The 24,700-nt window shown below is 47.2% G+C and overlaps 1 protein-coding gene across 5 annotated transcripts in view; it reads left to right on the forward strand.

Annotated features, from left to right (window-relative positions):
• Positions 1 to 24,700, forward strand: part of FLNB (filamin B) — a 72,869-nt gene extending 48,169 nt beyond the window's left edge. For 2 of the 5 annotated variants that reach the window (XM_087743298.1, XM_087743300.1), the window contains 21 exons: positions 757 to 880; positions 1,139 to 1,295; positions 3,015 to 3,204; positions 5,102 to 5,349; positions 7,119 to 7,193; positions 7,916 to 8,018; positions 8,889 to 9,029; positions 10,661 to 10,789; positions 11,288 to 11,461; positions 11,623 to 11,781; positions 12,173 to 12,376; positions 12,930 to 13,082; positions 13,407 to 13,529; positions 14,124 to 14,390; positions 14,841 to 14,978; positions 15,069 to 15,184; positions 17,053 to 17,185; positions 18,212 to 18,388; positions 20,844 to 21,062; positions 22,005 to 22,208; positions 22,921 to 24,700. In XM_087743298.1, coding sequence (XP_087599424.1) covers positions 757 to 880; positions 1,139 to 1,295; positions 3,015 to 3,204; positions 5,102 to 5,349; positions 7,119 to 7,193; positions 7,916 to 8,018; positions 8,889 to 9,029; positions 10,661 to 10,789; positions 11,288 to 11,461; positions 11,623 to 11,781; positions 12,173 to 12,376; positions 12,930 to 13,082; positions 13,407 to 13,529; positions 14,124 to 14,390; positions 14,841 to 14,978; positions 15,069 to 15,184; positions 17,053 to 17,185; positions 18,212 to 18,388; positions 20,844 to 21,062; positions 22,005 to 22,208; positions 22,921 to 23,108 — 3,422 coding nt within the window. In that variant the 3' untranslated portion in view covers positions 23,109 to 24,700. The remainder of the gene's footprint in view (positions 1 to 756; positions 881 to 1,138; positions 1,296 to 3,014; positions 3,205 to 5,101; positions 5,350 to 7,118; positions 7,194 to 7,915; positions 8,019 to 8,888; positions 9,030 to 10,660; positions 10,790 to 11,287; positions 11,462 to 11,622; positions 11,782 to 12,172; positions 12,377 to 12,929; positions 13,083 to 13,406; positions 13,530 to 14,123; positions 14,391 to 14,840; positions 14,979 to 15,068; positions 15,185 to 17,052; positions 17,186 to 18,211; positions 18,389 to 20,843; positions 21,063 to 22,004; positions 22,209 to 22,920) is intronic. The other 3 variants (XM_087743299.1, XM_087743301.1, XM_087743302.1) reach the window with 2 other exon arrangements.

Consider the following 24,700-nt stretch of genomic DNA (forward strand, 5'->3'; position numbering starts at 1 on the left):
GAGGAGGGAGTGGGAACCAATGGTGTTGCTTTTAGGCTTTGCATGGCAACTATACATTTCTTTTGAGCTTGCTTGACTGCTAATCCTTCCTGTGTTTTAAAGCCAACTTGTAATTGCAGACTGCTTTGTGTGTTGATCTGAACTGATACGCCACGTAATCAGCTGTAGATTCAGCTTAATGCAAATCGAAATAATTGATCCTGCTTTCTTAGGACTTTGTCAGCTTGCAGGGCTCTCTGCCGAGGTAGCGAGCCTGCCTTTCCAAGTACCTGATTGTGAAAGACTCGATGAATGCTATGCACCAACTGGCTTTAGGGCTCAATTCTGTGCAGTGAATCCCAGTAGCAGTACGTAATCTTATAAATGACAGTTCAGGCAATTATACCCATTACTCATTTTCCTTCTTGAAAGATCTTCAGTGTATTTTGAGCAATTGCTCTTGACCTGGACTGTACAGAAAGGCAGATTTTTCTCTTGTATTTTCATGCTAGCTTTTGTTTACAGCAAGAAGACGGGAGCCCAGAGAGCGGTGGATAATAAATCTATCTCAAGTTAATTGCTCTTGAATACAAAATAAGGGAAACTGATCACTGAACCACGCCCATTGCCTTCTTTCAAAAAAATAAAAACAAGCTGAAATTTTGCTTGTCGCAAAGTGTAAATGAGCAGCGCATCTTGGAGCTTTGTGCGGCAAATGGCTGGTGAGAAATTGAGTTTTAATAGTGCAGCTGAGAAAATCGTCTGTTGCTTTTCTAGGAGTTGTGGAGCCCGTTAATGTAGTAGACAATGGAGATGGCACCCACACGGTGGTGTACACCCCTATGCAGGAGGGACCCTATATGATCTCTGTCAAATATGCTGATGAAGAGATTCCTCGCAGGTAAGGTGCTGAAGATGAAATTAGATGAACTGAAGATTTAATGACCTGATCATGCTCTCCCAGCACATGAGCACCATTTAAGGGCTAGCCAAGCCATGGTCCTTTCTACTTAACCAGTGCAGCTCCTTGCATGACTTCAGGGTTCAGCAGTGGCAGAGACGCCGTAGGGGAGGTGTATCCACACCTCAGCGTGGTGTACTGCAGTAACTATCAGCCATTGGCTTAGGAGGAGGGGGCAATAATGGGTTTCTCTTTAAGTCCCTTCAAGGTGAAGGTGCTTCCTACGTACGATGCCAGTAAAGTGACGGCGAGTGGACCAGGTCTCAGTTCCTATGGCATACCAGCCAGCCTGCCCGTGGAGTTTGCTGTTGATGCTAAGGATGCTGGGCAGGGGCTTCTGGCTGTACAGATCACTGTAAGTAACTAAAAAACCAAGCAGGAGTGGAAACACGTTGTTCTAGGTGGGCGCGAGTGGCTCCCATTGGAAGTGTCCACGGCTGTACCCTGACATACCCAGTGTCCTGGAGACTGGGCTGCTGGCTGGACCTTAAGGTTGGGTACAGGAAAGTCTTGCACGCGGCATTTGTGAAGCTCTTGAGGCTGCTTTTATGAGACTTCTGTCTTAAAGTCATCACCCATGCTATATTTGGCTCTCAGTTAGCCTGACGCTCTGCAAATGCCCAAAATGAGATAAATAGCTTCTTGTAATATTATGAAAATGATGGAATTCGAAATGGAGACAGCCTTCTAGCAGTGTAGTTCAGCAAGGCCATGAGATAACATCCACACTGAGCATTACATGATGATAAATTAGCAAACAAGTCTCCTTCAAGGTTGCCAAAAGTCCTAAGCTGCTTAAGGAGATACTACAGGAATGTTTTTATTTGACTTTGCTGTTGCTCTTCCTGAAATTTCTGGTGCCTGGACTCTGTGGCCTCAGCAGAAAGGTCTCTGGTTAGTGGGCCATAAAGCACACTTCTCAGCTCTGATATGCCTAGGTCACGGCATGGCCGGTCGTACTTGCCCTTCTGCATTCTTGCTCCCATGCTGTCCCGCTGTCTGCTTGGGTGCAGCAAAGCAGTTGCCTTTATTCTGGCATGCAAGTGTGCTCTTAAAGGATCCAAAATGTTTATCAGAGCTCCCAGCCTGGCCGTGGCTTTGAAGATCAAGTTCCACAAGTCCTGCATGGTGGGAGTGCATAGATGATCCTCCTCACGGCATTTGTTTGCTTCTCGTTCTGAGCTGTTGAATGTAAACGTTTCACAAGCCTTCCTGAAAGAAGTAAGCTCCTTCGCGCTGTACCTAAAATCTCAAGTCCTTTGCAGCTTATAGTGTACCCCATGCAGTGTTAAGTCATAAAATACAGAATGGGGTCAACATGCAGTTCCCTGAAAGCAGGCCTGGAAGACCTTCTAAAATGCTTCACGCTTTGCAGCTGATGAGTTACACTGAAAGCTGAGGCTGGGAGCAGCTCTGTTGGAAACATGCACAGCGCTGATCTTGGTTGTAGATATGAAAGCTTGATGCTGAAGCTCAGATCTGTATTGTTTATGTATCTCTAATTCTTGTAGTCAGTGTAGAAATGGTTGTTGAAGGGACTACATAGACCTGCTGTTAACTGTCGACCTTGCAGTGTGTCAGGAGCTGGATGCCTCATCCAGGAGGGCTGACGGCAGACTCCAGCAATGCTTCCCCCGACCTCAAACCTTTCTGGGAGCAGCTGGCCAAAGCCACCCAGTGCTTTGTCAGGACAGCTGCACAGTCTGGCTCCCAGTCTGTGCCTCAGGGAACTGGGAAGTGTTCTTCATTTCCAGCAGTGATATAGCAAGCCTAAAACTTCTTACAATGAATATAAAGTTAATTCAAATGGCTTGCTGCCTCTTCTAAACATTCTCGTATCAAACAAAGGGTAGTTAATGATAGCACTGATTGTTTTATAGTGGTCTGATACCTTTTTGCTCCTAAAATAGTCTATTCCTCGTACTAGTCCTTGAGTGAAATATATTTAACCCTCAAAAAGCTGCAGGTCTATCTGTTTGAGACTGACTAAATATGGTTGTGAACAGATTTGCTGCCCTGCTAAAGGAATTTGTAACTAATTTCATAGTGCCTAAATCTGTTTTGCATTCCTCAGGACCAAGAGGGCAAACCCAAGAGAGTGGACATTCATGACAACAAGGATGGCACTTACACAGTCACCTATGTCCCCGACAAAACAGGCCGCTATACGATTGGCGTGAAGTATGGTGGAGATGATATCCCGTCCTCTCCCTATCGGATCCGGGCATCTCCAGCTGGGGATGCCAGCAAGTGTTTGGCCACAGGTGAGTGCTGGCTTCTCTCTGTTGCTGTTGTTTGTACTTGGTGTAAAGCTGCCTTCTGAGCATGGTACAGTTGATGTATTGGGTGTGGAAGACACTAGAGACTTGTGTAATCTGGCTGCTCTTACAAGAGGGGTTTTCCTCAAGATAAAGAAGCATCCACCCTGCGGGTGAGCAGGAATCTCTGGCAGTCTCTAGCGAAATCTTTCCAACTGCCTGGGTTGTTCTAAACAGCCAGATGCCACCGAAGTCCGATGCTTATTTTAGCCTAGATAAATCCTGCTGAGAACTGCAGTGAGGTTGATTTTAAAAATAACACATCTGCACACATTCACTGCATCATGCTGCTTGCACTGTGAGTGTTGCAAGGAGCTTTTCGTTCCGAGCAAGAACGGAATTAATTCTGAGGATGTAAATAGCTGGCTGTGTGCTTCCGCATTAGCGAAGCCTGCTAAGGCTGGGTGTTACTAGTGGGGGTTTGTGCTGCTTTTCTGTCTGGTCAAGGTTGGCCAGGGTCTGAACAGACTTCTGGAAGGCGTGGGTGGAAGGAGAGAACCTAATGATAAGATGTTACTACAACTCCAAAAAATCATTGCCTCAGAAATCAGTGCCTTGGTGTAGGGGAGGGACTCCAGATTTGCTGCCGTAGGAGCACTTACAGCTTCGACCCTTACCCATTCTCAGGATGGGTGGTCATCACCGTGGCTTTGGGCTGGCCACGTGGCCCGCTGCCACCTCCCAGCCAGCTGGAGGCTGTGGCAGGGAGCAGAAGTGACAGGGACTAGTTACAAGAATGCCACTGAATGTTAAATCCCCTGTTTTTAAAATAAATCGATAAATTAGGCAAGACCAAATGGAACAAGGAAGCTTAATCTGTGGTTGTAGACCTGTGAGAGTGTCTGGGCATTGTGCTGACCTGCATCGTGCAGTTAGAGCGTACCTGGTGCCCGTCCGGCAGCTGGCTGCTCTCAAGCCTGCTTAAACAGAAATATATTCCTGGCACAAAGGAAAGCGACAGGTATCTGCTTTGCTTGAAAATTTGTTTAAGAGAGGCCTTAATGGCTGAATCTGATACTCTTCCGAGTAAGTCAAGTCGCTAACTATTCAAAATAACTGTGATGGAGATTACTCTCAGATGCCAGCTTAAATTTCCCCTTTCCAAGAAGTGCCTCCGACTCTCTGCTGTAAAGCTGAAATACAATTGCCGTAGGAGTAGATGCTGGAATACCGTCAAGGTATTAAAACAGCAGGTTCGTTGCCACTTGAAAATGAGCCATTTACCTGCTAACAAGTGCTGGTCAAAAGCAGGAGTATTAAATATATACTGCAAATAAGACTTCATAGTTCTCATTTAAACACAGCGTTCTTCAGGCTGGATCCGATTGCTACAATTTGGGCATTGTTTCATGCTTTTCTTTTTTTTTGGTATGTGTGGCAGAACAGTGGAAAATCATTTGTGGGTAATGTAGGAGGAAACATGGCCGTGGCTGCTACTGTGCCCTTTTATAGCTGCTTACACAGGGCGGTTTATGTTAAAGCAGCGACAGCCAAGTCGCTGGCCAGGGCGGAAGATAGTGCCTTTGGCTCTGCGTAAAGGAGTGTGACGATAAGAGTATGGGTTAAGGCATTGCTTTCTTCAAAGCTAGCTTTTCCCTGCCCCCCCCCCCCCCCGTTCTCATCCAGCCTCTGATTGCAGAGGAGAAGGAAAGCTGGTGGCCAGCTCTTGCATGCCGCTGTGCTGACCAACGCTACGAACGTCCCTTGTCCATCTGCTCCCAAAACCACGTCTGTGCGTCCCTGGGACCGGCGTTTTGGTGCCGTGCTTCCCAGGCGCCTCGCAGGCGTCCTGCCTGGGAAAACTGTCCTCCAAACGCTTTCTGTAATGAAAATTGCCTTGTAGGTCCTGGAATTGCACCCACTGTGAAGACTGGTGAGGAGGTTGGTTTTGTGGTAGACGCCAAATCAGCAGGGAAGGGAAAAGTGACGTGCACCGTCCTGACGCCAGATGGGACAGAAGCTGAAGCAGATGTTGTTGAAAACGAGGACGGGACTTACGATATCTTCTACACTGCCGCCAAACCAGGAACCTATGTGATTTATGTCCGCTTTGGTGGGGTGGACATTCCCAACAGTCCTTTCACCGTCATGGTAAGCCAGCTCTGCTCCAAAAATACCTCCCACTCGGATTCCTGCTGCCACGTTTTCTTTAGTGATAGGTTAACTCTGTGTGTAAATGTTTATTTAGGCATTTATTAGACTAGCAGGAGCTAACGAATCCGTGTTACTTGCAGAGCTTCTTTTGAGCAGGCAATGCAGTTAAGTGAAGAGGGATAGAAGCCGTGAGAGGATGAAGACTTGGCTTCTCTGAACAAACTCATTTTTCATTTCCTGACCATGTAGTTCTTTTCCTAAATGATGTAAGGGTGGTTGTAATCAGCTTCTACGACTAATTACTTCAGCCGTTGTCAGATACAGTGCTCTGACTTGTCCGTCTCTCACTCTTTATAACATTGGCCGCAAAATAAGGAACGGTCTGCTGACAGATCCCAGGGAAGCAGGCTGTTAGCTCACACTTAAAAATGATTTGCAAGTGCTAGTTAAACTGTTATAGCCAAATCCCCCTCCTTCTAATTATGCTCCTTCCAATGTGCAGTACTTCAGCATATTTAGGTTTAAAAAGCAGGCAAAACCCCTGCCTCCGTGAGGAGCGGACAGGGTGCCTCTCAGGGCTCACAGAAGCCCTTCACGTGAAGAACAGCTCTCAGTGTCGGCAAAACAAGTCTCAGTCTTGTAATCTCAGCCGAGGCGGCCTCCGGCACATCTCGGTCTGTGGAACCACAGGGCCGTACTTGAGCTGAGTCAGGCTGGAGCCCGCGGGCAAGTCCTCGGGGCCGGGCATGCCAGCTCTTCCTACCTGGCACCCTGGCAGATCGCTACCGGTGTCTCTGAAGATTTCCATGAGAAAAACAACTCCCTTGGTCGCTGCTCAAAGCTCACCGCAGGAAATGCCTCTCAGGGTCAGGCAGCCCACTCCCGGCCAGCCAAAATTCCCACTTCCTAGCTGACTGATACAGTACGTGTTTGACTTGGGTGTCTCAGCTGGGGCCGGAGAACAGTGAAACAGCAGTATTTCTGTTTTGCGTTGGTTTTCTTAGTGGAGTCTTTCCATGCGTAAGTTTCCAGTGGGCTATTTTGTTAGGGTGGTTTGCAGTGGCGTAAACGGGCAGGAGGAGCTGGAGCGGCTGAGCCCGGTGGAGCTGCGTGTGTGGGTGTCAGCCCCAGCCACTCTTGTTGGGTGAAGTGGGGGAGATGGGAATTTGCAAGTCATCCTCTTGGCATGCCTGGTGGGAAGGGAGGCTGCGCCGGAGGAAAACACATTCGGCGTCTTGACGACGCTCTCCCGGCTATGAATCGGAAGAATAGCTTTGAGTGGACGTGGGCTGGGTCATTCACCCAAGTGCATGAGGCGGGAGCAGCCTTCCCACGGCGGCTGGCTCCCCTGCCTCCCAGCTCGCACAGCGTGCTGCGCAGTGCCTGTGGGCTTGTATCTTAGCTTTAAACCTCTCACTTCTCTCCCTGCACCAGTCCCATAAAAAAGCAACTCTGAAATTCAATTCCCCCAGTGTTTAGACACTGCTCTCCAGCTTCTCTCCCAAGCTCCCAACAACGGCATGTATCAGCTTTGTCCCTTTGCTGTGCCGTTGGTGGCTTCCCCCAGTGCCCAGTGCCTGTGGATACAGGCAGTTTCCCAGCTCCCCTGGCTGGATCGAGGTCCTTGCGATGGCGAGAGGACTGGGAGGGCTGCGCGGTGGGAGGAAGGTGTTGAGGAGCTGGAAGGAGCTGTGCGTTCTATGCTGTGAAAGGTGGGAATGCCTCCATGCCAGAGTAACACCTAACCTGCCTTTACCCCTGCCCAGGCTGTAGATGCAGATGATGCCACCGTGCGGTCTCAGGAGCCAGTGGGCGCCTCCCTCCCCGGATTCCGCCCTTGGGTACACAATTTTTACATTTTTCAGCTGTTTTTCCCCCCATCTGTGTTCCATTTCAGATGACAGCCTGCTTCTTGGGACTGCTTGAATTGCTCTGGTCATTGTGTTCATTCTTTCTGTTTGATCAATTGTTCTTGGGATCCAGACCTTGTTTTTTCTTTACTGCTTGAAGGGAGTCTCCAAATAAACTCTCATTTAAACACGAAGAGGATCATTACATCTACAGCTTCTACTTCTGCAATGTCTACTGTTGGCAAAAGTAACCTGAGTGCATCACTTTTGTTTTCTCAGTAAAACAGCAGTGTCTTGAGTCCAGAGTCGCATTGTGAAACTTGTTTCTTTTGTCCATTTTGTGTTGCAATCACTCTGCCCCATTCAAAAATCACTTTCTTTTCCAGGCCTTAAGCAACTAAATCCTTTCAGATGGAGTCATTTTGGGTCTTGTGTGTGCTACATTGTCTTCCATCCCTTTGTGTTCTGTTTTTATCTCTAACTTTTTTCCAGCATGTCTTCCATTTGCACCGTGTTTGATTCGCTCTGCTCTGCGGTGTGGTGGTGTTGTGAAGGAGAGCTTGCCCCCACGCTGCTCTGGTTGAGCCCAGTCCTGTGGCTGGCTGCAATAATCACCGCACGCTCTCTTCTGCTTGTGCTCACAGTGGAGTTGCTCAGTGCTCGTTTGGGTTTACCATCCTTTTTGAAGTGACCCATCCTTGTGCTTCCTTTAGGTCACGGAAGAAGCTTATGTCCCAGTTGGAGACATGAACGGCATGGGATTCAGGCCCTTTGATATGGTTATCCCTTTTGCCGTAAGGAAAGGAGAAATAACAGGTACCTGGAGTACACATAGCCTCTCGGGGAGGTTTTGCTTTTCGTTAGCCTGTTTATCCATTTGCAGCTAACAGTCTGGGTGGTCTAGACCACAGCGTGTGGGGGAGGATTGTATCCCGCCGGCAGCTTAGTTGTTTAATTTCACATCAAGTGGCACCCGCTGAGGGCGAGGAGGATACGCCCCACCAATGGTTTGAGTTAAATGAGGGGGTTCTTGGTGCTGCCGTGGTCTTCGGTGCTAGGCTGTGAGCTACTTTTTCCCCTCTGGAGCAGCTAAGTGCATCCTTGATAAGCTCCGGTATTTTGTGCAGATGCTGCAAAAGGGTCTAATCCTGCATTCCTGTCACAGACCTTCTCCCACGCAGGCAACCCCTCTTCCGCAGGTCTGGCAGCTGAGAGCATCACCCCAGTAACACCCCGGCTGCACTAAGCTCCTGCACCCACGGGCTGTGTCCCCTCCTGCCCTCTAGCTCAGCAATCCCACCCCGAGTCCTGGTCTGTCCTTGCTGAAGGGGCAGTCGATCTTTCCTTTTCAAAAGAGCCACAGGAGAGGGAGCATCTTGTGACGAGGTAGAGCGGTGCCTTTCCTGGGGCTTGCCATGGAAATTTCAGTGGCTGAAGCAAACAGCCCTGCCTGTAGAGTTTGTAAGGTCACAGGACTGTTTGCCAGATGTCTACCACTGTGTTGTATTCATGTAGTTTAAGTAGAAAACATGTCTGGTTAGGGTTCCCATTAGTCTCCTATTTGTGCCTGTGGGTAAGGAATTTAACAATTTAAAATGCTTGTTTAAAATGGCTAGACAATTCTTTGTGGGTGGGAGAGGGGAAGCAGGCAGCTTCTTCTGTGACTCCCATGGTGGCTTTTTGTAGGTGAAGTACACATGCCCTCTGGAAAGACGGACACGCCAGATATTGTGGATAACAAAGACGGCACAGTAACAGTGAGATATGCTCCTACTGAGGTCGGGCTGCATGAAATGCACATAAAATATATGGGAAAGCATATCCCAGGTGAGTCTGACAAAGCAGGCGACACAAATCTGAGTGCAGTGTCCTGCTGATGCACCTGCTCCCTGCTGGGGTTTCTATAGCTTAGCTGTATACACTGCAGTAAGAACTGCCCGGGACCTCTTCCCGTTCAGGAGCAGTTCATCTGCAAGCAGTTCAGGGAGCAAATAAAGCAAAGGAGTAAGTGCCGGCACATGCGAGCTTCTATTGTGGTTTAATAGTACCAGCCAGGCTTAAAATGGATTTTGGTTTTAGAAACTAGCTTTTGTGGCATTTTATTATGAAGAAGAAACATACAATTTTCTAACTGCCATTTTTTTCAGGTTGAAATTGACTGCTGTGGTGCTCAGCAAAACTAGTGGTTACAGTGTATGTTTATCCTTAAAACTGCATTGGCATAAAATCTCCAATCTGTGGGGAGGACTAAGTGGCTAAAACACTATAGTTACTCTTTCCATCTCATTGCAATAAAATAAAACACACATGCACACTATGCTGTAATCCTTCTTTCTTTCTTCCTGACTGCTTCTTAACAAACAGAAACCACTACCTTTCATTCTCATTCTCTTTCTCTTCTCTTCTCTTCTCTTCTCTTCTTTTGTCTTTGCTTCACCAGCTCCCCAGCCGAAGCTCTGTCTCGCCCGGAGGCTGGGGCTGCCCCGCAGTTCTCTGGGCACACCGGCTGCGTGGGGCTGGGGCGAAAAGGGACAGATCTGTAAAAGGATGTGTAGACATGAGACAAAATACCTTCAGTACTGCCTTGAACTGGGCTGCTGGTTCTGTTGGTGTACAGAAACACAGGATAGCTTTGGCTGAATCAGGGAGCTTGATAATGTAATGCATGGTGGCTGCTTCAGTATCTTCAGCTCTTTGTATGGATATAGCACCTCCATAAGTGCCAAACTGAGGGATGTATTGGTTCAGTAAGACCATTACCCTGCGCCTGGGCAGAAGGATGATGTGCCGTAATCTTTCCTTCTTGAAGGCTGTCATGAATCAAACTTGCTGCTGTCTGAGCTGCAAAATCTAGCTTTGGACTTCCGAGCTATCTGTGCCTTTTTTTTGAAAGCATTATTGGCTGTTGGTGACTGTACTTTTTGTTCTTGTGCACCAGCTTAGCTAATCTGAGGCTGGCAAATATGTTTTTGGATACCCTTCAAATTTGCTAGTTCAGGTTCATTGAGTCAGACAATGTGCTGTGCTAGTTCCTAATTCTGAGCTACCAAAATTCAAGATCTGCGGCTGAACTGAAAGCCTGCTTCTGAGTCATGTTCTGGTTTAACGTGCTAAAAATAAACCTGTAATGAATAAGACCCTTTACAACATCATTGCAGCTTATCTCTGGTAATTTGAGCAATACTTTCTTTGTCATGACTGAATGTGGAACAAATTGTGGAGAAATATCTTTTGAAGATGAAAGGGGAGGCTTACTTGATTTTTTTAAGTGCATTACAGTCACAGAAAGGTTCTTCGAATATCAAGTAGCGAGAATGGTGTTGAAGGACATGGGTATCAGTAAGCGTAAGAATAAGATGCCGTTGGGTTGAAGCAGCTTGATGCCTGCTTTGTTCTTGTAGTCCAGGCCACTCATCCTTAAAAGTGCTTCTTTTGGGTTTTTTTTTTTTTCCCTTTAGAGAGTCCCCTGCAGTTCTATGTGAATTATCCAAACAGCGGCAGTGTGTCTGCTTATGGGCCTGGCCTCATTTATGGGGTTGCCAATAAACCAGCAACTTTCACCATTGTCACGGAAGACGCGGGAGAGGGTAAGGCTGTTCTTTAAACCTATCCTACCCTAAGCTAGGAACTTCTGGGAAGTGTAATGCACATCAGTGTTAATTTGCATTCACCTGTCCAACTGTGAACCTCTGGTGCGATACAAGTGACTTGTGCAAATATCAGGTGAAACGGATTTCATCAAGCTGCAACTTGCAGTAAAAACTGTCTTATTACTTCTTCCCGAGAGCAGTAGATGTACCCTGTGGTACAGGGTGCAAATGATTCATTCAATAAAAAATGAACTGAAGGCAGCTTAGATCTAGTGGATGATGACTGGATGTGGAACCACTGTGAGGTAAATCTAACAGACTGAATAGAGTTGTGGTCTTAGTGGATTGGCCTGAGCTCTTTTTGCTGCTGTCCTTTGAAAACACTAATCTAAACTGCATTTGCAGTACTGAGTACTGGATCTTCCTCTTTGGACCAAGTCTTTGGACTTGGTGTGCACGAAGATTTACGGAGGTGCTGTTCTCCTTGTTTCCTAGGTGGGCTGGACTTGGCTATTGAAGGACCTTCAAAAGCAGAGATCAGCTGCATTGATAACAAAGACGGGACGTGCACAGTCACGTACCTGCCTACTCTACCTGGGAACTACAGCATCCTGGTCAAGTACAACGACAAGCACATCCCGGGCAGTCCGTTCACGGCCAAGATCACAGGTATAAAGTTTAGACTTCTGGAAACACTTCATAATGAAAATGAACCTCATTAATAGGTTAGCATGGGGGAACCTGATTTGTGGCAGGAACATGAAGTCCTCTGACTTGTTCTGCACTTAACCTTGTAATATTTTCTGACTCGTTTCTCTTTATATATTTAGATGACAACAGAAGACGGTCCCAGGTTAAGCTTGGTTCTGCTGCTGACTTTTTGTTGGACATCAATGAGACTGATCTCAGTCTCCTAACAGCCAGCATTAAAGCCCCATCAGGTCGTGATGAGCCTTGTCTTCTGAAGAGACTACCCAATAACCACATTGGTAAGCTCTCACAGTCTTGATCTGAAAGAGTAGTATAGTAGCCTCTACTCCAGTTTGCTTTGCTATGTAAAATGACTGACTTCTCTGCTCCTTCCCAGAAGAGCGTTGTCAAACCAAGTCGTTGATACTGGGTTTGGTACAGTTGGCCAAAGACAAAAGAGTATGAAGAATGACCTCTTGTGTTAGCTTGCACGTGACGTGCCAGGTTGTGATTGAAGTGCTTTTTGTCGTCATGTGTGAATGGCTTTGTGGCCAATTTGAGAGCAACACTTCAACACGTGTAAAGAGAGTGCTCTTGCAGTGTTTCATTTCTTGGTGCGATTAAGGCATTTAAATCAAGTATAACATGCATAAAAAGTGAATAAGTTTGTCACATTTCTCTGCTTCGTAGGCATCTCATTCATTCCACGGGAAGTAGGAGAACATCTGGTAAGCATCAAGAAAAACGGGAGCCACGTACCGAACAGCCCTGTAACAATCATGGTGGTCCAGTCTGAGATAGGAGATGCCAGACGAGCAAGAGTTTTTGGACGTGGCTTGGTAGAAGGACGAACCTTTGAAATGTGTGACTTCGTTGTAGACACAAGAGATGCAGGTTAGTTCCATCGCAAAGGGACTGTGAGATGCTGTGAGATATGTGTCCTCTCTAAATGAGAGCGTTGTCTCCCTCAGCGTGTGGCCACCAGGTCACAAGCCACAAAGCAGCAGGTCCAAATAGTGTATTAAGCATGCATGGACCTTATTGACAGTTGTTAACTACAGACAATACTATTAACTTCTAAAATGCTTTGTCTTGGCTGACGTCTTCCGTTACAGCCAGCAGGGACTGTCACTGAGGAACCGATGAAGCTTCTCTTTCATCTGGGGGTGCTGGTTCTAGTATCGTTCTGTACAGCAGGAAGGAAATGAGGAAGATGTTTCCTTGTTGGTTTAATGTGGAGCCTTGGCCACAGTCTTTGAAGCTAACTTTTCAACATTAATGAAATAAAAGGGATATGGTCAGAGCATTTTAGGAGCTGAATGCATGCATCCCATGTGCCCATTATGATACAAACCTACCGTCTAGCTACTGCTACGGGTTTGGACTGTTTTTTGTCAAATTTATAATAGCCCTATGGAAATCTGAGGCTAACTTAGCTGTTTTGTAGGTTATGGTGGGATCTCACTGGCAGTTGAAGGACCCAGCAAGGTCGATATCCAAACTGAAGACCTAGAAGACGGAACTTGCAAAGTTTCCTATTTTCCAACTGTACCTGGCGTGTACATTGTGTCCACTAAATTTGCAGATGAACATATTCCAGGTAAGCAGAAGCGCTGGACAACTTTTTGGCTGGTACAACAAAAGTCTTACCTAGCTGGCCAGCGCACTGGAACTGCGGGTGGGCTGTGTGATCTGGCTTAGAGTCTCAGTCCCAAAGATTCAAGGAGGTCCTACCAGTATCCTTCACAAGCAGCAAGCATCCAAAACTGTTCTGGTTAGATGGGTGTATTTCACTTGGACCTGACTGTTTGCTGGCTCTAAAAGTTCCCCTATGATCCACTGCAAGTCAGAGGAAGCTTTCACCCCTCCCCTCGCTGCAGTGTGTCATGAGCAGAGGAGGAATGACTTGCTGTGGTGCTTACAGGCAGCCCATTTACTGTGAAGATAAGTGGTGAAGGAAGAGTTAAGGAGAGCATCACACGAACAAGACGGGCTCCCTCTGTTGCAACAGTAGGAAGCATATGTGATCTGAACCTAAAAATTCCAGGTAATCAATGTCCTTATCCCCCCCCCCCCCCCCATAACCATAACTTGCACTTGTACAGCACGGGTGTACCTGAAGCAGTGGAAACAGCAACTTCAGTGTTGTTAAGGCATCCTCATATTAAGATAGTTTAGGGAAGACCACACTACCAGTGTTTATCTTTGAATGGTTAAAAATAAGCATAACCATGATCAACATATGGAGAAATAAATACCAGGGAGGCCTTAATCTATTCTGTGTACAGCAGGCTGGAGAACGGGCTGCACAGCTCAGCCTGTCTCCAGGGTTTTAAGATCATCATGTTGGCAGTTAAGTGTTTGTACTGCTGTCTGGCAAATGTGAGTCACGTAGGCCAGTCTTATCTGGCTGCACTTGTCCAGCCTCTTCATCTGCCTCCATAGCACCTGGGAAGCTATACCTGGCCGGGCTTGCTGCGCAGCAGCACGCATCTAGCTGAGCGTGCAGACTGGCACCTGCGTGCCTTTTCTGTCATCTGTACTGTGTAATCACTTCAGCTCAGGTCCTGCTTCCAAAAACAAAATGCCAAAATGCATTGTCACTTTCTAATCTGCATTTTTTTTATTCTCTTCTTGTTAGAAATTGATTGTGGGGATATGACAGCTCAGGTAACTAGTCCCTCTGGAAGAAACTTTGATGCCGAAATTGTAGAAGCTGACAAAAACACCTATTGCGTCCGCTTTGTGCCACAAGAAATGGGGGTCCACACTGTGGATGTCAAATACAGAGGGCAGCCGGTGCCCGGCAGCCCCTTCCAGTTCACGGTGGGGCCGCTGGGTGAGGGAGGAGCCCATAAAGTGAGAGCTGGAGGCCCCGGGCTGGAGCGTGGAGAGACGGGTGTCCCAGGTGAGTCCTCTGCTCTCACTAGGCTCCGGTGCCTGCCATGCGCAGGTCTGCAGCGCTTTGCTTTCTGTTGGCCTCTCCTCTGAGAGCTTGAGCAGAGCTTGGAGTAACACCATAGGGTTGCCCCAAGCTGGGGGTGGTCAGTGGAGAGAGATGGAGAAATAATATTGCTGCATCATGCGGATGGAGAAGTCTGGAAATCCACATTTTGGAAACTGACTGCTCTCAGAGGATGAGCTTGAGGTTGTAAGGTGTGTTATACAGGGCTAATAGCTAATTCAAGGCTAATAGGAGCCTCTTGGAGAAACTGCTAGGTGTTATCACCCAGGATGACGGGACGAGGTACTGTTCCTCGTACACATAAGTATGGGATGCTGCATACTCTGTTAAGGAGAAGCTGCAACCCAGCAGCAGCAAGCTTACCCTTCTGTGTGCTCTCGTGTGTTTCAACAGCCGAGTTCAGTATATGGACGCGGGAAGCTGGAGCTGGAGGACTCTCTATTGCTGTAGAAGGCCCAAGTAAAGCAGAAATCGCCTTTGAGGACCATAAAGATGGATCTTGTGGTGTATCATACATTGTTCAAGAGCCAGGTACATACCAAGACCGAATCATACTGAAATAACACTGAATGCTACTTTCAAAGATACTAAGCACACCCACTGCTTCTTTTCTCCCTGCAGGCAACTATGAGGTGTCCATAAAGTTCAATGACGAGCACATTCCTGAAAGCCCCTACCTGGTTCCTGTCATCGCCCCCTCCGATGATGCTCGCAGGCTCACTGTCACTAGCCTTCAGGTGAGACATAAGGAAACATCTCCACAACTTGCCGCACAGACTGATTTCGTCCTTGTTCTCCGAGACCAAAATGGTTGTCCTTTCTTCTTAGTAATAGCCTTGCCTTAGTTGGTGCTTGTTTTCAAGCTCAGCTTGCAGCCAGAGAGAGGTTTTTGGCAGCTGGCCCCTTGGTAACTTGGGCCAGTAGAGCTGGCCCAGCTCTGGCTAGCCAGAATTTGAAGGCAGAAGGCTCAGCCAAGTGTATTGCAGGTGGTAACACTTGGGAATTAAGAATAAGGGGCTCTAGAAATAGCATTGGAGGAGCTAAAACTTGCTTTCCACCCCATTAGCTAGGGGAGGGTGAAGAAGAATTGAAACATGAACGCGAACCACCAGTGGTCGTGCTGGTACTGAGTTACTCAGTTGGCACGTGGACTGAAGAGCTGGGCTTCCACGGGCGAGGCAGCGTAGGGCTGCGTGGCTGGGACCTTGCTGGGACCTTGCGAATGCCTTGCAGCATTCGCCTGGGCAGATGGAGGGGGCCTCGCTGTGAGGTCAGAGCGCAGATTTGCTCTGGCTGACGTCATGAAACCACACAGTTGCAGCTCAGATGATTCACGAACAGTGGCGAATCTCAGAGTGAATCACAGCTTTGTAGTTGGTCTGGGCTCATCTGTTAACCTCACCATATTATTTTTGTGTGTGTGTGGTTATGTGCATTAAAATACAAGTAACATTGAAGGCCTTACTTAAATCTCCAAAGGCAGAAACTTGTATGTGAGACTGAGAATCTGTGTCTAAATATACTGTAGCTCAGTCCTCATCGAGTTGTGATAAGCAATTAGTACTTCAGTTGAGGCTTTTTTTTGGATGTGTCCCAGCTGTGGTCCCCAGGAGTTTGCCTGGGCTGCAAAACTCCTCCACCTTGGCTGTGTAAATGAATCATGACAGCCTGATCCGGTAGTATCTCTTCTAACCAGGAGTTACAAGGGCGTTAATTAGTCGCTGTGGTATTGATGTTTCTCTTGTGTTTCATTTAAAGACTCTTTGACAGGAATACTCACTTCAGCTAAGTCCTGGAGAGGCAGATAAAGCTGAGTATTCGGTAGCGGAGCGCAGTGTGCAGCATCAGCCTCCGCTTAACCCGCATCAGGGACTTGCTTTATACATTGTACCTCAGCTCTACTCAGTTGCATTTATTTCCCTCTTCAGGATTTAGTTGAAAACAAAATCAGGTAAAGTATGTTCAGCATAAAATATTGCTGCTGGATAGCTGCATGGGCTGCTCTGGTTGAGGACCGTTGCGGCATGGATGTGGAGCTGCCTCGCCTTCCACTGATGGCCTGACAGCACAGCAACATCTGGTTTTGTGTTTTAAATTACTTTCTCATGTTAAGACGTCTTGTGGTGGCGTTCTAAATGCAGCCTCTTGTGGCAAATATAAACATGCATATTACTCTTTCAGACAACTGGATGATCAGAGGCTTTTCCCCTGAATGAATCTGGAATGAATGAACAGGCTGAAAATGGAGCTATAGCTTAAACATCCTTTAAATCAAGTGCCTGAATACCAGGGGCTGACCTCAGTGATAACGGGTGACTAGTCTCGTAAACCTGCCTCTGCCTGATTTGGCAGAGTCGTCTGGCTTCCAAAAACGGTCTGTTACCATGGGAAAAAGCAGCCTAGCCAATGTGGGTGACTCCTAAGTCAGCCACCCCCTAAGAGGGGGAGAGCTTCTGATTTGAGAGTTAATGCAAGTCACAACTGTACGCCTTTTGTTGAAATCTAAAAAAAAGAATTGTGCTGAAGCGGTTATTTCCCTGCCACAAATCTTGTGCTGTCCAAAATGAGAAGTTTAAATTTCATAATCTGACTGTTGCATTCTCAGGAGTCTGGATTAAAAGTTAATCAGCCGGCATCCTTTGCTATAAGGCTGAACGGGGCAAAGGGCAAGATCGATGCTAAAGTCCACAGCCCCTCCGGAGCTGTAGAAGAGTGCCACGTGTCTGAGCTGGAGCCAGGTGAGCGCAGCTTTACGTTGGGCAAAACAAACTGGGTGACCTCCAAAACAGACTCGCTGCCCCATAACGAGGGGGTTTAATCCCTTTGGCTCGCGAACAGCGTACCCACAGGACGAGCAGCTTCCTTGGAGAATGGCTTCTTGGTGTCAAGAGTTGTTCGGTCAGGATTATGTCCGTGCTTTTCCTAGATAGGTGATGACATGACTGAGCCCTAACTTGTGTAAGATACAGATATTTAAGTCTTGGCTTGCCAGCAAAGGTACAGTGATATTACTCATAAATGAAATATGATCTGGTTGTTGAATTTAGCCAGGAAAGAAGTTTATTTTTCAAAGCTATGCTTCCATCTTTGACTAATAGTTTATTTTTAATTCTCACTCACTTCTTCATACCAAATGTCAAGGAAGCTGAATATAAGCAAACACTACAGAAAGCTCAACACCTGTTGCAGCAATGAGCTTTTCTTTTTCACTTGAAGTCTGAATGAGTTATGGCCTGTACTCTGGACAGGCAGCAGCTGTCCGGCTGGGGACGATGGGTTAACATGCAATCAAAAATGTTAAATATCAGCAAATTGCTAAATGACTTTATTTAATAAAGGTGCGGTGTCTGTGGTGTCAGAGCAGCCCGCTGGTAAGATTTGGCTTGCTCTTAACCAGCTGCTTTTCTTCTCTGCGCTGCTCCCTCGGCCGCTGACAGGTCGGGCTGTGATTAAGCTGTCATGTTTAGTGGACGTGTGAAGCAAACAACACTGAAACTCACCCTGCAGGCTCGATGACAGCTGAGATCAGGTCCTAGTAGACAAGGCGAAAATGCACCCCATGACACCTCCTGTGATAAATACAGCATTTTCCTACTTAAATATGAGCTTAGCAGCTTGTGTAGCTGAGTTTGCTTAAGCTGGGACCAAAATGTGTCGAAGCATTACAGAAGTCTTGCTTAGGGCGCTAACCAGCCCTGTGCTGGGTTTAATTGCTGTTTTATTGTCGTCTCTGATACATCAGAAAAGCCACTTCTCTCTTGCAGATAAGTACGCCGTTCGGTTCATCCCCCATGAGAATGGCGTCCACTCAATTGACGTGAAGTTCAACGGAAGCCATGTCGTGGGCAGCCCTTTCAAAGTGCGCGTTGGCGAGCCCGGGCAGGCGGGCAATCCCGCGCTCGTCACGGCGTACGGATCCGGCCTGGAGAGCGGTACCACGGGTAACCCTTCTTTTATAGCTCTGATACAGACCTGTTTGCACTTTGGCTTTCTGAGAGAGACCGAAGCTGTTCCTAGGCATATTTTTACACGACTTTCCCTGCTAAGGCAGCTGAACTAACCCACGTTCTCTGCAGACCTGGGCGCAGGCTAATTTTGCTTTCTCGCATGCTCCTCAAGTCTTATAACCATCGATTAGCAATTCTGCAGGCTATACTGAGTCTTAATGAACTTAAAACCTCTGTAAACCAGCAACTGCAGCACGAGTTCACTTGACCTGGTTAGCAGCTGGGCTGCGACTGCCCATTAGCTTAGCTCCACGTCGGTGGTCCCTCGGAGCTCCGGAGATGCTCTGGCTCCCTTCCACGCATGAACACGATGTCTGCAAAGGCCGGAGGCTTTTGTGAATGCAGATACCGAGTTGGCTGTCTAGTTGAAGGAGTCTCGTTTAACTCGCATACCCCTGTTAATTAAATGGGTACGAGGGTGTACCCAGTTACCTTTCCTGCAGTGCTTGCATGTCTAAGAAACTTCGAGTTACATGTAATATGATGTGTAAGCTCTAGCGAGTCGGGTGGATTGCTCTGTGCAGTGTGCCATACGTGCTTCAGACGCAGCGTGAAAGCTGACTGTTCTTGGAAATCTGATACCCAGTTATCTGCTGTGGCCGCCCCATCTGATAGTTCTCAGCTCAAGAATGCAGGGTTTAGAGTTTCTTTTTCATTTATATGATTTATGGCCTTAGTGAGAAAGTATGAAAACATTCCAGGATATGCACTTCGATTTATTTAATTGTGTGCTTTCTTGGGCCACACACAGAGGTGAATAGCAGAGTAAAACTGGTTTATTTTTTTTGCTTTTGATATGCAAGGTGATAGCTAGTTCCTGTTATCCTATCTATTGCTGTCTTTTGTGGATTCCATTTCATACCTTTTTTTCTCCCTGGAAAAAAAAAATACTGCAGTTACTCAGTGAAAGCTTCTGCTGTTCTGGAGAAACCAAGCAGTTGGTTTTGGAAACGTGTGGATATACTACGTAAAATAAAGCAGCACAGTCTAGAATATCTTTAATAGGTGGAAACAAAAGCACTCATTAATACTAGCTGCTGATGCATCAGGGACCAGGGAATTTTTCTCCATCTATAAAGGTGCTTGGGGTTGTTTTTAATCTAAATAGACTGTTTAACTTCAGCAAAGTTACTCTGTGCCCCCTTGTTGAATCCTGGCCGCTGCCAAAAGCTCAGTGCCCTGGGAGCTGCTGAGCAGCGTTTCCGAACAATGGTCTAGTGTAGAGGTTTCAGCAGCCGGTGGCTGAGCACCTGAAAGGTCCCCCTGGGAGGGGTGCGTGTCTGCAGCCTCCAGCAACGCGAGCCTTCATTTGGGGCGCAGGGGAAAAGCAGAGACTTCGGAGCAAGAAGTCTTCAGTGAGAAGCCGTGCAGCTTGCTGGCATTGGGAATTAATTTTCCTCCGGTTGAGCAGTGCGTATTGCAAGCTGACCGCCTTGCCTCCCGGGCAGGCGGTGCCAGCGCGATTTACTGCTAAAGCACTGGAAGATGGCACAGCCCTCTGCGGGTTCTTCCAGCATTGCGACACAGCAGCCTCTTGTGTGGAGAGGCGGGAAGCTTCTCCCTAGTTTATCACCATGCTTGCGTGCTTCAGTCACAGCTGTAGTAAACTTTCCTGCAACCATCCTGGTTTTGATTGAGCTCGAGCACTTTATTCCTCCTCAGCAGTGTCTGATACAACAGCCCAAAGATCATAAATATTTGAAGCCAGAGTTTGACAGTAAATTATTTAAGGGCTGAAAGCCTTGCTTTATTTTTTTTTTCTTGTGTTGCTGGCATTGGCTTAGTATTAGCAGCAATAATTCAGCTGTCTTAACCAGATGCTGTAATTAAACAAGCTTTTGTTTCTACAAACGGCTTGGAGTGCTGTTGCTGAGCAGTTCAAACACCCATCTCCTCCAGGAGATCTCCTGCCCCTCGTCTCTCTTGGTTTCTTGTGAGCTCTTTGCTGCTGATTTACGGTCCAGGCAGTGAGACGGCTCCGAGCTTTCCCGAGCTTAGCCACACAGGAGGCTGTGTCGGCACGGGCTCCGATGCCCAGTAGAAAGGCTCTTGTTCTAAGAGTTTTCTCTCTAAGCCAGTCTTTTCATGCCAAAATGCTTCCATTTTGGTCCTAAAGGGCTCTCACGACCCCTTTTCCCGCCTGGCCCACAGTCACGCAATGTGAGCGGAGGAGGAGCCGGGGTGCCGGCGGGGAGGCTGCCGGGGTGCAGAGCCCCCGGTCGGGGCTGGCCCGTGCGAGGATGCTGGGGGGAGGCACGCTGTCCCTCCCTGCCTGCAGCCTTGCGCAGCCTTGTCTTGCACCGAATTACCCGTTCCTATTTAATAACAGGCTGCTTTTGTAACATCAGGTGTGAGGAAGAGTGTGTCTTACTGTGCTACATCTTTCTAGGATTGCAGTCGGAGTTTTTCATTAACACGACCAAGGCTGGTCCAGGTACCCTCTCTGTTACAATTGAAGGGCCATCAAAGGTGAAAATGGACTGCCAGGAAACTCCAGAAGGTTACAAAGTCATGTACACACCCATGGCTCCAGGAAACTATTTAATTGGAGTTAAATATGGTGGACCTAACCACATAGTGGGCAGCCCCTTCAAGGCAAAGGTTACAGGTAAAAAGCTAACCAGTATTTACTGTGTGCCTGAAGTAGTTTGTGTCATGCAGCAAATATGTCCCTCTGAGATAGTGCGGCATTCAGGTTGAGATGCCCAAAAACATGAGAGGCGAAACGTTTTTCCCCATCACCTCCAAAGCCTGGATGAGGGATCTCAGGAGAGGCTACAGGAGCATTAGTGATGGAGCTTGCCAGCTTGATGCAGTGGAGGGCTGTAAAACAGCTTCACAGGGGAATATTAAATCCTGACCTAGCGCTAGGCTGTTGCATTGGCAGTGGGGAAATATGACTTATTTACCCACTTCCCCCCGAAGCCTGGGTGCCTGTAGCATAATTGATGCCCCTGTTGGTCTCATTTTGGCGCAGGTGTCACCTAACCAAAGGTCGGTAGCGTCTGGGAGGCTTTTAGATGATGTGAGGAAGGCTGGTTTAGGAAGCTCTTTCTCTCTTCAGTGCTGTGTTTAAGCACAGGCTGGAGTTCATCTCTCCTGCTGCCCCTGAGCTAGTGAACCCTCTCCTGGTGCCCGTGGCGCGGTGATGTTCTTGGGAGCGGATGGCAGGGACTGCGCTCCCCCAGGCTGGGACATGCTCTGCTTTCAAAATGGGTTATTGCAAAATTGCACCTGCTTTTCTGCCAACTTGAGTCATTTTTGGCATTTGGTGATTGGAGCACAATTAACTCTTCTTAAGCGGCCAGCTTTGCTTAATGAATCCTGAAGTTCCTGTGGTCCTTTAACCACTCAAGGGCTCTGGGATGGGATTGTTGCCAGCGTTGCTGGAAGATGTCGGCTTAAAAACCCAAGTAGGAAATTGCTCCTCTCCAAAAATGCATTTTTGGATGCAGAATGCATGCTAGTCATTAGGAGGGTTTTGAAACCTCCTCCTAAATGCCTTTCAGATGGGGTGAATCTGAATGTCAGAAGTCTTTTCTGTTTCCAGGACAGCGACTGGTTAGCCCAGGCAGCGCTAACGAAACCTCTTCCATCCTGGTAGAGTCGGTGACAAGGTCGTCGACCGAAACTTGCTATAGCGCCATTCCCAAATCCACCTCGGATGCTAGCAAAGTGGTTTCCCGGGGAGCAGGACTCTCAAAGGCTTTTGTGGGTCAGAAAAGCTCCTTCTCCGTGGACTGCAGCAAAGCAGGTACGGGTACAGGAACCAGCTGGATGTCAGGGCGGTTTAGCTGGATGTTTTTTGCCCTAAACCAACTCGCGAAGTTAAAATTCAGAACTTGAGGTGATGATCTGGTTGTAAAGAAAAACTCTAAATGCTTACACGGTGCTCACCGAATCAGTCCTAATATAGAGGCTGTAAAGATGCCAGTTCCTCTCCAAATGGCTTTATCTGAGCCAGGTGTACCTGAAAGGAACCACAGGGTTATGGCATGAGAACAGACAGGTTGCTGAACACAAGCAACCCCCGTGGTGCACTGTAGCCTGTAATGCAAGGCGCTCCCGTAAGCCTTGAGCGCTGACCGTCGTCATCATCCGAGAGCTTTGCGGCGGCGGGTTACAGGCCAGCCGTGTTCGCTGGTCTCTGCTATTAACTTGTAACGAAGGGCTTGAAAGGCAGTGCCTGCTGGCTCTCCTGAGCGGTGTTAATGTCTCCAGTGCTCTAGTTAGATAGTGGTAGCCTGTCAGGTCTGGCAGAATGCACAAATAAACCCTTGCCTCTGTGAGGTTGAAGGCTTTTTTTTAAATAAAATTCCTTTTTATGCCAAATAAGCTTAGCCATGCCTCAGACTAGCACTCTGCGGATTCAATAACAAAATCCTTGTGTTATGGAGCTAGTATATTATGGTACACCCATGTTTGTTTACGCTTAGGAATGCTAACAGTCTGTTTTTCTGCTGTAGGTTCAAATATGTTGTTAGTTGGTGTCCATGGACCTACAATACCATGCGAAGAGGTGTCCATCAAGCATTTGGGCAGCCATCAATACAACGTAACGTATGTCGTCAAAGAAAGGGGTGACTATATTCTGGCGGTGAAATGGGGTGACGAGCACATCCCCGGGAGTCCCTTCCATGTCACTGTTCCTTAAACTCGCCGAGCATCAGAGTCAATCTTTGCGTTTGTAAGTCAGATGTAGAGTTGTACTGGGTGCAGTCCTGTTGGAAAATGCAGTATCTAGATACACACGGCTCACATTTCAATACAGTCAGAAGTAAACTGTAACTTTGTTTTTTTACAAGCATTTCACGTCTATCCTACTTACCAACCTAATGTCAATCTATTTAATGTCCTCCTCAAATTGTACTTCTGCAGTACTGTCCGGGTCACTGTTAATGTTTGGAGAATCACGTGGATAAGTAGACACTAATTTCCCTTGCGGATGTTAAAGACTTTAGATGTTAATTGAAAACTGGAATTTGTCTTTGTAATTGGGTATCTTAACTACTGATTTTATTTGACTGGAGACTTTACGTTTTAGTTATGGAATATGACTTGGGCTGTCCCCAGTTCAAATTCTTTTCTGTAAAGAAATGCGGTAAAACTGGTACTATAATAGGTGCCTTCGTATACTTGATCAATTTTAATGCTTAACATTATAAAAGCTACTAAAAGTGGCTTTACCACTCAAATTTAAAATGTTTTTGAAAATGCTTTGCTAATGGTTTACATTTAGGAAAAGTTTATCTTTTATAGCAAACCAAAAGCAGACTGAAAATGACTTCCTGGAAGCTTTCGGCCTTTCTATGTTAACGCTTTGTAAATCTAGACAGGTAGCTTTTTGGCCATGATGCTAGCGATGTGGTTTTTAATTAGCTTGGGATTCTGGTGAAATTTCTGTAACTTTACAGGTAACTCCTCACACTCTGATTTATTTTAAGAGCGGCCCCCGGTGTGGCTAGGTTAAATAAAGCCCCTAACCTTGCCGAGCCAGGCGTAGCTCTCACCTGCGTGACCCAGAATTCCCACAGGTGGGAGCACGGCGGTGTATCGGGAAGATGATCAGCTGTTTCCCTGGAGGCACCGGGCCGGGCGAGCGCTGGGATGGTGCAAAGCCAGCCCAGGGATGGGACCCCGCATCTGTAGTCGGGTATGGGGCGGGGGTGTGAATCTGCCGATAATAGCAATATTAATCAACAATCCTGTGTGTGGTGCAAGTCGTTCTGTTATATCTCAGTCCAAGGAGATGCCTGAAGCACGCTCCGCTCTCCTGAAATGCCCTTTGGCATTCCTGCTGAGGGTCAGGGAGTGAAAACTTCCATGATAACTTGTCTGTTTGTCCTGGATTACTCCATGCTACTTCCCGAGTGCGTATCTGAATTGCTGTCAGCTGCTGGGGCTTTAGTAAACTCTCCAATGAGCTTTAACTCGGCGATTAGGAGAAGGTAGGATTTGTTGAAAACCTGTTGAAACATCACTGTCTGTCGCTAGGGAGGAGTTCACGCTTGTGGTCCTGTAGTTACGTGTGGATGCACTACTCCCCAGCACAGCCATTGGGGAAATAATGGAAGGTTGGGGTTTTTTACTGTGCTTTTTTGTGCCTTAATGTGAAATGCTCACTACATTGTAAACTAGGAAGTAAAAACAAAATAAACTGGAATAAAATGCAGGATTGTAAAATTGTATCTTATAACTTATTAAATAGAAACGTTTGCTTCATTAAAATGTGCATGTTAAAAACAA

Source organism: Nipponia nippon, unplaced genomic scaffold (genome assembly GCF_047370975.1).
Source record: "Nipponia nippon isolate SJK-2023a ecotype South Korea unplaced genomic scaffold, ASM4737097v1 scaffold_9, whole genome shotgun sequence".
In the NCBI taxonomy this organism is placed as follows: domain Eukaryota; kingdom Metazoa; phylum Chordata; class Aves; order Pelecaniformes; family Threskiornithidae; genus Nipponia; species Nipponia nippon.